This window comes from Scedosporium apiospermum (assembly GCF_000732125.1).
Source record: "Scedosporium apiospermum strain IHEM 14462 chromosome Unknown SEQ_SAPIO_0099, whole genome shotgun sequence".
Taxonomy (NCBI): domain Eukaryota; kingdom Fungi; phylum Ascomycota; class Sordariomycetes; order Microascales; family Microascaceae; genus Scedosporium; species Scedosporium apiospermum.
This window is the reverse complement of record NW_015971800.1, coordinates 1,721,040-1,733,357: the sequence shown is the minus strand read 5'-3', so window position 1 is coordinate 1,733,357 and position 12,318 is coordinate 1,721,040. Positions and strand designations below refer to the sequence as shown.

At 51.9% G+C, this 12,318-nt stretch overlaps 3 protein-coding genes across 3 annotated transcripts; 1 reads left to right on the top strand and 2 right to left on the bottom strand.

Moving 5' to 3' along the window:
- Window positions 1–8: 8 nt before the first annotated feature.
- Window positions 9–1,230, bottom strand: SAPIO_CDS5912 (uncharacterized protein; the record flags this gene model as incomplete). Its single annotated transcript, XM_016788139.1, has 3 exons — window positions 9–867; window positions 955–1,056; window positions 1,211–1,230. 3 exons carry the CDS (start codon window positions 1,228–1,230, stop codon window positions 9–11), a joined length of 981 nt encoding a protein of 326 aa, XP_016642455.1.
- Window positions 1,231–3,782: 2,552 nt separating this feature from the next.
- Window positions 3,783–4,551, bottom strand: SAPIO_CDS5911 (uncharacterized protein; the record flags this gene model as incomplete). The annotated part of the gene is made up of 2 exons (XM_016788138.1): window positions 3,783–4,127; window positions 4,225–4,551. 2 exons carry the CDS (start codon window positions 4,549–4,551, stop codon window positions 3,783–3,785), a joined length of 672 nt encoding a protein of 223 aa, XP_016642454.1.
- A 6,179-nt stretch (window positions 4,552–10,730) lies between these two features.
- Window positions 10,731–11,553, top strand: SAPIO_CDS5910 (uncharacterized protein; the record flags this gene model as incomplete). Its single annotated transcript, XM_016788137.1, has 2 exons — window positions 10,731–10,772; window positions 10,834–11,553. The coding sequence occupies 2 exons, from the start codon at window positions 10,731–10,733 to the stop codon at window positions 11,551–11,553; spliced, it is 762 nt and encodes a 253-aa protein (XP_016642453.1).
- Between the last annotated feature and the right edge of the window lie 765 nt (window positions 11,554–12,318).

Genomic DNA, 12,318 nt, shown 5'->3' with positions numbered 1-12,318 from the left:
TCACACTCTCATTTCCTCGGCTTCGTAATCTCGAAGAACTCCTTGAGACCCTGCACAACCGCCTCGACATTCATATTCACCAAGGGCATCTTATCGTAGGAATCCTCCTTCATAATGGCAACCAAGGCAAGGTACCGGTCGACCTCGCGCAGCATAATCGGCCTGTTCCCGTCGTGAAGCATCATACAACTCTCGGCGCAGGGACAGGCGACCTGGTCTTCGAGCTTCATGTTCCACGGCTCGCCCTCGAGCTTCTTCCTCTGCTCGCTGTTGCGGGGCCACGAGCCATAGACTTCGGTAATGTCGATGATGACGTCAATGTAGTCGGAGCAAATCTCGTACGAGGCCATGTCTGCGGGTGCAGAGTCGGTTGCAATGTAGATCTTGCTGAGGACGTCGAAGAGATAGGCCTTCTCGAAGCGGCAGGTCCGGCAGAGATTGGTCAGGATACCTTCGAGAATACCGAGGCGGGGAATTAGTTTTTGGATGACTTTGCTGAAGGCTTCGAAGATGGAGTGGTTGTAGATGGAGGTGAGATGGAATGTTACAGGTGCGTTCTCAATGCCGTGATCGGATAGTTCGTCCTGGATGCGGATGGTGATATCTCGCTGAATATCGAGTTTGTAGTCGTCTGATAGGCCATCAACCTTGTGGATGAAGACCTCAATGTTAAGATTGGAATAGTTGCGCTGGAGGTAAAGAATAGTGGCGTTTAAGCGGGCGACAGCCTCGAGATAGTCATCTTGAGCGTCGATAACCCATATAAGCGCGCCGACTTCGCTGAAGATAGCATCGATGTCGAAGTTTGGGTTTTCGAAAAAATCTATCTGACCAGGAAAGTCCCAAACTTGGAAATCCATAAATGATCTGCATACCGATAGCTAAGTGAGCTTTCTTGCCAAAGTAATAACACCATACGAGTGAGCGGTCCAGCAAGATAAGAGAGGTACATACGCCATTTGATCTTTCTGAATCCTAGCAGTTGATTCAAGATATAACGTCTCGTTGGGCGGCAGTTTTTGAAAGACTACGCTTGATATCGAGGACTTCCCGCTCCTGGTTATAAAATGTCAATCAGAGGGTTCTTAAGCAAAGGTACGGCAGGAAGGAGGTCCTAGCTCGAGGATAAAAGCAGTTTATCGTACCTACTCTGACCCATCAATAACAGACGAGGCCGGCCTTTTGTGGTTGACGAGGGCCCTTGAGGTACCCCTTGTTGTTTGTTCCCATCTTGTTTTGGTGGCGCGGTGCGGCTCTGCTCGTAGACACGTTGAAGGTTTAGTTTTGCTAGACTCTCTCGGTCATCTGTAAGAACAGCTGAGCGACAGCTCAGAGAGGACGAAGGGGAGGCCATCCCACTTGGGTCGGAGATATCAGAGGCTCCCTGGGAATGAGATCCATGACAGAAAAATGTAAAACAAGGAAATCAAGAACATGTAATTGTAAGGATGCGACGTCTATATACATTGAAGGTATTGGCCGGGGTGTTGATACTAATCATAGCCAGAGCTGAAGAACTTGTGTCTCCCTGGGCATAGCCTGCCTTGCTGACCGGGCATGGGCGCAAAATAGGGAGCACATAGTTACATCAAAGGGAAAGGCAAATGATGGAGTCTATGACTGGTCGAGTTTGTCGATCTGGGCCACCAGCCGGTAACTATGGTTATCGAGCCCCAAGCGTGTGGGATCTCGCAACGATTGGGTTATCATGACGGCCAGCAAGGCGCCATGCGAGTCGGCGAGCGGCTTTCGGGACAGAGCTCGTATCGAATATTGCCGTCGGCGAAAAGGGAAAATAGTGCCAACTGCAACCCGTAACGCATCTAACCCTCAGGATTAAAGTGCACTAACACTTCATGGCTTCGAGCGAAGGAGCACCGGTGCCGTGGAGCCGGACACTTGCATGGGTGTCGTAGTGAAGAGCAGCAAGCTGGCTGTATATCGCACGAATAAGCCTGTTCAGACCATGTGTCGAAATTAGGCAACGCCGGCCAATGTTGCTATGCCGGGGTCATGGGTGAAGAAAGCCATCTCCAGGCATCTACGGATGAGAGCGGAAGAAGTGGTTTGGGCCCATATCGTCGTCGTATGGGAGCTCTGGGGCGACATGGTTGAATTGTGATTGGGATTTCAGCACAGCAGATCCCTGCCAATAAATCAAGAGCTGACGACTGGTGCCTTGCAGACCAGCAAAATCGAGTAACCACTGGCTCAGATGCGAAGTTCCACCTCACGGCTGGCGGCGCTAGCAAGCTCACGACGATTTGATAGTGCAGAGGGAAATCCAAACCAATTGGCCAAAAACACGATCATCCCGGTGTACTTCGTAGGAAAGGGAACATGGGCGGGGTGGGGGCGTGGTTGAGCAAGGGGTAAGGGTGCTGGGAAACAGAGGGAATGCAAGAAGCGCCGAAAGGAATGATGAGGCTGACAGACGAGGCGACCAGCGATGAAAAAAAAGCATGCGTCCACCAGAGAGAAGGAAGAGCTATTCTTGGCTTACCTCCATTTTTGGGGCCCGGAGACTCGCGTCACGCGAGCTGGGTCGCTGCAATATGAGCTTTGCTGATGGAAGACTAGCGGCGGACTGTCTGAATGGCTGCAGACCGATGAGGCTGCGATAGTGATCGATGAGATATGAGATAGGAGTTGGGAAGGTATAGGAATGGGTGGCAGGTACGAAGTAGGGCAATAGGGATTGTGGACACAGCCCCGGAGGAATTAGCGAGGAGATATTTCGTGCTTGGTGTCGAATGCGAGGATCGAGCAGGCTTGAGGACGCCGTGCTTTGCGACGAGGGAGTGTGGTGGCAGGAATACGGCTTAATCGTCCAGTCGGTTTAGGACTTGGACCAACATTTGTTGGAAGTGGGAACTCTCACGATAACGCGGTCGGAAGGAGCCAGAGATTATTCCAACATCAATCATCCATGTACAAGTACGAAGTATGGTGTATCCTCCAAGCTAGAATCAGGAGGGAACCCACATGCGCACTTTGCAGATCTGGCCAGGCTTTGTGGTATCGGTCGAGTACGCTGGGCAGTGGTGACTTGTGGTTACAGTGGGTTGTAGACGGCGTGGCAGTTGATGGTCAGTGGTCAGTGCGGGGGTTGGCGCTAAAACAGCCTGATCCGCCCCAGCTCTGTAGACAATGAATCAAGCACATGCACTTGATTCCAATTCTGGGAAAAGGCAATCAATATCTTTTTGGCTCGATTTTATTTCCGTGTCCAGGTAGGACGGTACCGATTGACGTCGACAAGTAGGACTCTGGTGCCGATAATTCGGTTCCTCAGGCGGGGCTGTCAAGCAGACTGAAGCCCATCGATGGTGAAACTAGCAGTTACCTTGACCTCAGGGATTTCATCAGATGCGGAGCAGGAATCAAGGAAAGGCTGGCGGAAGAAGGCAGCGAGAGACATGAGATAAGCCAGCGCAATCGTCGTTTTTTGTCCCCATCTCTACTGCCTGCGACACTCTTTCCGCTCAGAGGAATCCTCCCATCGTTGGAAGGGCGTGGAGAATATATTGAAGTGACCACATTCGTCCGGTGGAGGCTCGATTTCCCAGAAGAAAATATATTATTTGCCAATTAAAACCATTCCCATCCATAACTCCAATAGTCCATTAACTACACGACCATATCAGTCCCCAGCCTGCAACAAAAGCGAAAGCAAGCACCTAGACCATTCAGACGATGCCTGCACCCAGTCCTGGCCGACCCAACTCCTCGAGGGGCAATATCTTTCGATACGCTCGATTATCCAAGCACACGACCTCCTCTTAGAACGTATGAGGGCTCGCCGTCTTCCTGGAAGGAACGCCAACAGCATTAACGGCCTTCAGAACAACCAACTCTCCAGCAGCGACGCCCAAGATGATGACCTGGATGGGCACGAGCGCCACAGCGAGCCCGATACCAGCCTGGCTCTGCCTGCAAAGAGTCCCAAAGTGCGGTCGCATCGTCATGGCCACGTCTCGCCACTGGCAGCTCCAGCTCTGGACGGTGTCGACCTCCGTGGACGCGTTCACAGTGTAGAAGAAGGAAATCGCGATTATGGCAGCAATGAGGGAGGTGACCGCCGGCACGAGAACGAAGATGGCATTGAGGACAGCCTGGTCATTGAGCTGTAAGTCCTGTTAGCGAATGGTGTCGAAAACGTCGGAAAGAAGCGTCCCAGTTTGATGAAGAGTTGTTATCGAGGTGGGATGTGGTAAGACTCACAAACTTGATCCGCCCAAAGCCAAGAGACACACTACTGGTCACCACAACGATGGCACTGCAAATGACCAGAGCAGTGGTAGGTCGGATATTGAAGTTTGCGGGCCAGAGAGGGAGAAGGAAGTCGTCGGGGAGGTGAGTTGCCTGATAGACGGACAAGGCATCTGCGGAAACGGCGAGAATGGTAAGGGCGGAGAGTAGAGTAAGGGCGGTGAGGGCTGTGCGGACGTTGTCGAGGAGCCCGAGGGTCTTGACCTTGGACTGGATCGGGGGATCGTGGGAGTCGACTTCGAACTCGGAGGAGTTCATCTGACGCTTGGACTCGGACATTGTGTCGGCAGTTGGGTATGAGACGAGAGTTGACAGAGGAGGATGGGAACGCAGGAGATTGGTAGGCTAGGGACGGCTAGGAAAGGGCCGCTCGTATATAGGCAAATATCTAAAGCAAAGGAACGTCGTAGATATCAAGGCCAGCAGCACGGGTATCTAGGGAGAATTGAAAGGAGTCACCGGGTCAACGCGGCCAACTAGAGTACTGCCAAAGAAAGGAAAGAAAAAGGGAACCGAGAACACAGTTCAGAAAACGAAGATATCCAGGAGCACCAGAGAGCATGAAGAATATCGGAGATCTAGGGGGGGACTAAACCACTTGAAATACTGCGGACATCTCCCCAGAAAGCCAAACCCCAAGTTTGGGACACCTAAAATAAGCTTCACTCATGCACAGAATAGCCGCCCAGGAGCGACCCTTCATCTAAAAATGACGAACAATCTCCACCATGCTAGTCCATGTGTAGTTTAAATATAGCAAAATCATCTCAAGCAACATGTATGGCCCCCAGCATCAGGATTCTAAAAAAGGCAAAAGAGCGACGTTATAGCCGCGCATTCCTGCTCGAGATTGTGGAGGTGAGCAAACGACTGTTCCGGATTGGCTCGCCGACCCTGTCTGACCTGCAGAAAGTAGGTGACGCGAGCGCTTAACCACTCCCCAACCACAGGGCTCTCTCCAATCATGGGAAGCAATGGTCGAATCCCGCCGACCAGAAATAGAGGCCGGCTCTCGGAAACATCCTCACCTCTCATTTGCCTGGACTTCTTGTCTCCCCCACGGAAAATGCAGCTTGAGGTCCGCCTGGAGGTCTCGACCCTCCTCCATGGCGAATTGGTGATAGGCTCTTGGAAATCTGCAGGGAGGGCGGACTAGTCCTGCATGCTGTGAAGAAGCTGGCGTTTAGCAACATTTGAAGCCTCTGAAGCTTCTTTCTCTCGCCGTAACCTCGGTAATTAAAGCCGTCTTAGTTTACCCGAGTCTTGAGGGCGCGTCCAGGAACATCGAAGTTTTAACTCGCCGGGAGTCGTCACCGACTTCGTAGTGTACATACAGGTATGTCACTGAGCTCTCGGCTATGGTGGTCCGTGGATAAGGCCAGGCCAGGCTAGTGACCCTGGGCCGCTTCCCGCAAGGTTGCTTAAAAATTTTTTGATTTATGACAGAAATGATTGCCGTCATGGATAATCACGAAGTACTTGATGGTTTCTGTGTTTGAGAAAGTCGGATGTCGACATGTGCCATCATCTGTCCATAGCTTGACATTTCAAAAGGACTGTCCAAGAGGATCGCGAGACATCACTCAGCAGGCCTCTAGTTGGCGAGGTAGTGAGATCGGCGGGAGATTGTAGTGTACGAAGGAAAGGGTTTCACCTTCCATCGTCAGCTAGGCAGCCAGGCAGCGCGGGCACTATCCCGTCCAGGATGCCTACTGAGATCAATATGCACAAGACCACGGTCCAAGAGTAGCCCAATGGCAGCCCTCATCAAAGATTGATAACAAACCTACCCTAGTCCCACACGGGTCCGTGGTACCTCTGACCGATGGTGGTCGATGCATAACAGGAGGATGAATACCCCGAGTGTTGCGCAGCTCGGATATGGCTCAGCAACTCAACCTCGGGCTTTTGAGGTGCATTACTTCGTACATTTCAAATGCTTCAGCAGAACGAAGGCATGGAGATCCGACGCCATTTTGACAGGAGTGGGGGAAACTCATCCAGCAGGTATGGCTAGGACCACAATGCATACGCCTCCACCAGCATGGTGACACCAGAACTGTGGTCGTTCTGTGTCCTTATCCCGGTCCTCACCAAAAGCTCAAGCTCGGTTCGAGGGTTCTCCACCTTGCTGAAGCACGAACGGGACGGTTTTAATATTACCTCTATTTCGTAGGCCCACGGGCTAGTGGGAAACACGGGCGGGCTAGAGTAAGCCTTCGGAGCCAGGTATGAGCCCAATTTCAATCCGTCAAACAGCAAATGAATCCGATGGCTTTATCTTCTTGGTGGCTCCGTTTTGCTTAACACTACTGTCTTTGGATAGAGGCTGGCACATCGTCGGAATCTGACGAACGAGAGCCAGGCCGACCTGGATCGTGAGCAGTCCACCCAGCCGTGATCAGTACGAGCTGGAGCGTATCGAAGGTTCAGTCATCCGTGAAAGCCAGGCTGCAATGCGAGACCGCACTTCGGATGCGGACGTACTTTGTATGTACGTACGTATGGATGAGACAAAGGATGAACATTGCTTCGTTTCTCCCTCAATCCACAGCCGACCCCCCTTCCGCCTGTGCGTGCACGTCCTGGGATTGGAAACCGGACGAACACCCCCTTTTCTATTTCCGGCGCCAGTCCATTGGGCGTCATCTCCATCCCGGGTTCACTTTTTTTTTCTTGTCTGAGTGTCTAAATAAGCGAGCTGTAGCATCCCGTAGGTTTCGCGGATTTGATGGAGGGGTGGAAAGGGAGAAAAAGGCTCAAAGGGTAATAAAAAAAAAAAAGCAAGACCTCCGAAGGCATATAACCAAATTTTGGGGTCAACAAAACTGGACCCTGGATGCCCGCGCACCAACATTGATGTTGATTTGATTATCGTTCGTCTCAGACTAATTTTGATTTTTCATTTGACACGCGAACCTGAAAATCCATGTCCACGTGGGCAGGTAGTTTACTTCGTAGTCGAGGAGAATTTTTTTTTTCCTCCCTTTCCCTTCTCTTCTTTCGTCTTCTTCCCTCCCCGCCGGGTTCTCCATCCCTTGTCTTCCCTGGCCTTTGCGATGTTCTGGATATTACCGGAAGGTTAGGAAGCGTTGAGTTGAGCTTACCAACGCTGAGGTCGCGGGCTCCCCGGGGCGGGCGGCAGTGCCAGGGACACGGCGATCCCCAGTGGTCAGTGCGACGTGGTGTGGGTACCACTTGAGTCGGCGTAAGCGTACGAAGCACTTCTGCAAGCACGAAGGACACTCTGGAGTCCACAGCCAGGCCTGTCCGGGTCTTGCAGCAAACACATGTCAGAGGAAGGAAATCTAGTTCAAACTTGACTCTAGATGCCGTCGTCTGTGACAAAGTGGGCTCGTCAAACCCGGATTTCTGCGTTCCTGCAGGGATTAACCTGCATCTTCACCTTTCGAATTCGCCTCTACTTTGTGGTATTCCAGCTTCGCTGTTCGCCATCTCCGCCCAACCAGTGACCCGAATTGCGTGGCTTCAGCTTTTCGTGTTATCATGCTCTCCTTAACTGAGCAAGCCTCCAGCTTTGTGATCCAACAACCCAGTTAACAGGGGCTCGGCCTACTTCGTAAAGCCCTTCCCCCCTCCCTTTCCCCCCACCCCGCCAACGGAAAAAAAAAAAAAAAAAAAAAAAAAAAAGGAAATCAAGACACCAGGTACAACGCAGCGTCTTTAAATCCCCGTAAACAATTTCCGAAGGAAGTATCCACGGATAATGTTATTGCCAGTCTGATACTTCTCGACTTGACCCCCGTAGTGCACCGTTTGTTCACCAGCTTCCATTTGGCCTGAAACTTCAGCTTTGATCTGTTAGAGTACGGTTGGATCATCCCAAGTTGAAAATCTGGCCGCTCCATTCGCCCTGGGTTCGTGTCCATTTCACCTTGTGGCCGGCACTACTACCCTAGCCTACGCTTTGTGAGCTCTTATACATTACCCTGTGTAAAGCTGCGTGGGACCAATACGTTCTTCCCAAGCACAACCACCCTACATTTCAGCATCCTCCAAGTATGTCTCGCGCTCTGCAAAGCCGTTTTACTAGTACAACCCCCCCTTAATGCAGGGCATGTGAGATGCTTATTACGATTCGCCCCTTTCTAGCCCTTACCCTACGCTGCACCTCTCACATGTAACCTAACCTCTGATTTGAGCTTTCGTCCTCAAGGTAGGACGAGGTCGTCTAGCCGAGCTTAGCGTCCTGAGAATCCTGTCTTGCCGTAGTCTTTGCTTCAGCATGGATGTCGTAGATCCTCCGCTGATGAAGCTGTAGCTGCAGGTTTTACCATGTTACAGAGAATGCGCTCTTACCTATCATACGCGTACTCATAATGCGCCGAAAAGAGCCCAGGTTGACCAGGCTCCCACGAGATTCCATCTCCGAGCTAAGCTTCTTGCAACAAGGCCCCTTGCCCAACCCTTCGTTTACTGCTTGCTTTTTTCGTACGTCCTTTTTCCCAGGAACTTGGATTCTGGGATCCGCCACATGCCCTCTCCCGTACCGTCCTGCCGTCGAGAACTGATAGCTCTAATCCCCCGTTTCTGCTCGGATACGTTCCGTTTGGAAATGCCCCTCTCCGCATAACAAGTCTTCAAGAACACCCGCGGGGTCCTCCCCTTTCTCCTTTACCGTTTGACTACCCTCCTATACTATTCCACATTCTCTCTCTCTCTCTCTACCTTCTGCTACATCTACATGCCCGTCACTTCGTAATGGCGCACTCCCCGAACAGCAGACGTAATGGCTGGATGGGTTTCTTGTTTAAGCTCACGGTGGCAATGATTAAACGATACTCGGTGTTCTTGGTTGACGGAACCGTCTCCGCCTTGCGGCCGAATTCAGCTCACATGGGGCGCCCACGCCGACGCTCCTACCCTGGAGACAAGCGTTAGTGGGTCTTGATTGGCATGGCCGTCACAGCCTAGTGTGAACCTAGTGAGCTAGTCAAGGGATGTCAGGGTTGGGTCAGGGTAGTCATTTAAGGGTAGTCCTGGCCAAACCCTGAAGCAGGACTGTTACTCTAAGTCCGTATACTCCGAGACAGCAGGACCTAGTGGTAGGTCACTACGTACTTCTGTACCTTTCGTAAGTAGCAGCAGGTGCAATTTGATGCGTAGTGTACGTGATAGCGTGGAAGTACGGGGGTGGAGACTTCTTTTTTTTTTTTCCTGTCTTTTTTTTTCTCCTTCCGCTGCGTCATCAAAGCTAGCTCAGAAGAGAAGGGACATTGGATGGGAGGGGTGTGAAGGGGGAAGGAACACTGATGGACGGAAAGAGGGGGGGGGAGTGTGATTTGGAGCATAGGAAGGTACACCCTGGACGGACTAAGAGGTAATGGACATCGCTTGGAAGTGGTGTAGGGTTGTTTTCTTTTCTTTGTGCCTTGAATTCTGTTTCGAACATACTTTCTTTTTGCTTTTTCTCCTTTCATGCCTGCCATAGAACACCGCCCTTGTCGGCGAGGGCGGGCATAGTCACCGTCGGTATTATTGTTCATCCATAGGGCCAGGCTAAGAGTAGCCTGTCCCTCTACTACAGTTCCTCCCCTAGAGATTTCTTGGTGTTGATCCGGTGGGTACCCGAGAGGAGTTTTGTCCGTCTTGCTGTATATATATATATTGCAAAGCCTCCATCCCCACATTCACTTGGCACCGGGTTTGATCCTGTGCATGGCGCCTTCGACCTATCAAAACCGAGGCGCTGTGTTTTACACAACGCTACGCTACTTCGAACGCAGCGCTCCACTATAAGAGTGGCATCTACCTGGGTACTTTACTACTTGGACATATATATCGTCGCTCCAAGGGCACCTTTCCTGCGAAAGGGCTGCCCAACTTCTTTGCACTACTATCTCGTTCTGGTTTACCATCATTCCTTGGGTATCCTTCCCCCTCTTCCGCTCTTCCTTCTTCTTCTTCTTCTCCTCCTCCTCCTCCTTCTCCTCATCCTCCTCTCGCCCGAGTCGGTCTTTCTTTGTGCTTCGAGGATCCGTGGCTTTCATTACTGCGTACGCTATCTGGAAGCTCCTGTCGGAAACTACCACTACAGTATAGGTAGCTCTGCTCCGCTTCGGGCCTTTGGCGCATCCCACTCTCGACCGCCTGGCAGCCACCCTCCGACCCGCGGTCGATCCCCGTCGATATTGTCACTTGAGGGTTTCTGGTTTGGCAACGTGACCGATCTTCGAACGCGACCGACACCGTTCTGGGGAGGAAAGAAGGATCCTGTGTGACACTGGAGCGGCGGTCACTTGTCTTGGGAGAATGGCACAGCCTGCGAGATCTTTCGTAAGTATAAATCCTCCAACTCCTTTGCTGGCGGTCTTCTTCGAAGCCTCGCACAGTCACATTTATCTGCCAACAATCCGGCACCCCAGCATTAGCGGGTTCTTGTGCTACATTGATCACTATCTAAAGCCCATTTCCCCCTTCCTCCCCACACATTTGTCATGAGCTTGCGGGGGCCGCTCGTCCACCTTCATCACGTTGAGGTTGGAGGTGCCGGATTGTTCTGGCCATTTTCTTCACACTAACAGACTAACTCGGTTATAGCACCACTTCTCAGAACTTCCCACCGAGTTGCGCTTGGCGATTTGGAATCTCAACCTCCATCGTCCCCGTATAGTGCCCCTGCACATCGACGCCCAGTCCCCTTCGGAAACGGGGAGCGAACCGTTTCCTAGTCTATTAGCCATCCCTCAATGTGTCTCTCCATGCCCGGCGCCCGCAAACCTCCACGTCTGCCACGAGGCGCGCAGAGAAGCCTTGAAGTTCCACCGTCTATCTTTCGGCATGTACCGACAGCCGGGAAGGATCTTCTTTAACCCAGACTCTGACATCCTCTACTTCGGGTCTCACGAGGGCTTCGGGGCTTCCGAAGCACACTTCCGTACTGCCATGTCCCTCTGCTCGCCCGAAGACTTGGGCAGTGTACGCCAACTTGCGATTAACGAGGCTGTCTTCAAGGTCGGTTGTAAGTACGTACACTCACTGGCTGCGGACGTGCTGGCACTTGTGCGGTCACGCATGCCGGCCCTTGAGGAGCTCGTGTTTGTTCCGGCAGGGGCGGTCGAGGCAGAGGACGTTGCCTACTCGGGCTATGACGCCGACTTGGTGCTAATCGACATCGGAGGGACCAAAGAAACGATCGAAATGTCACGACAAGTCAAAATGGCCCTTCGTGACTTTTGCGAAAGGTACCCTGATTGGAAGAAACCAAAGTGCCGAATCATGGCAATGGTCAGGTCTTCAAAGCGGAAGAAAAATTCTTGAGAAACCCCACGCTGCGGGGCCAGTCCGTGATGTTACTCCCATCGACAGGCACCCGTGATGCCATTTCGGAAGAAGCTCGAGACGAACGGGCTGATGATGACGACTCACCGAACTGGCTCCTATGAACGAGCAAACGGAACACCCCCAAAAGCAAAACGAAGTTTGACGGCATATTTTTCTTTTTCTTACTTCTGTTGTCTCGCGATGCATCCTGGCCTGGTTTCAGACTTGCGAGCGAGAACTCGGGGCTACTGGCGTTGTCGGGCTGCTGCATCTCCCATCTTTTTGCCATGCGATGATGATGATCTAGTGCTACGGGACCCGGCGCTCTTGAAGCAGCAGACGATTGGGTGTGTACAATAGAATGTATTCAATGGCGGCGCTCTATGGAAGGTGGTTTCTTATGGATTGGGAAAAGCGAAAAAAAAAAGCAAATAATGATGGTGTTTTTTTATCACGAGAGGAACATGAAGGAACGAGCTTAATGGGCCAAACGGGCGGACGGCCGTTGAGAAGGCCAAGCGATCCGGTATTAGTTGAAACTACGAAATAGGAAAATAACACAGTGGCCGAGCCACAACAGACGAACGAAGCTCTCGTCTGTTGCCCGTCGACCCGAGCACTTTGGCTCTGCTACGTTTGCATCACCATGACCATATCCAGGACCACCGGATGAGAGACAGCCAGGCCACTAGCCATCGGCATCTTACCCGTTCGCAGAATACTTCAAGTGACCGGCAAGGGTGATGCTATCAATGCATTGTT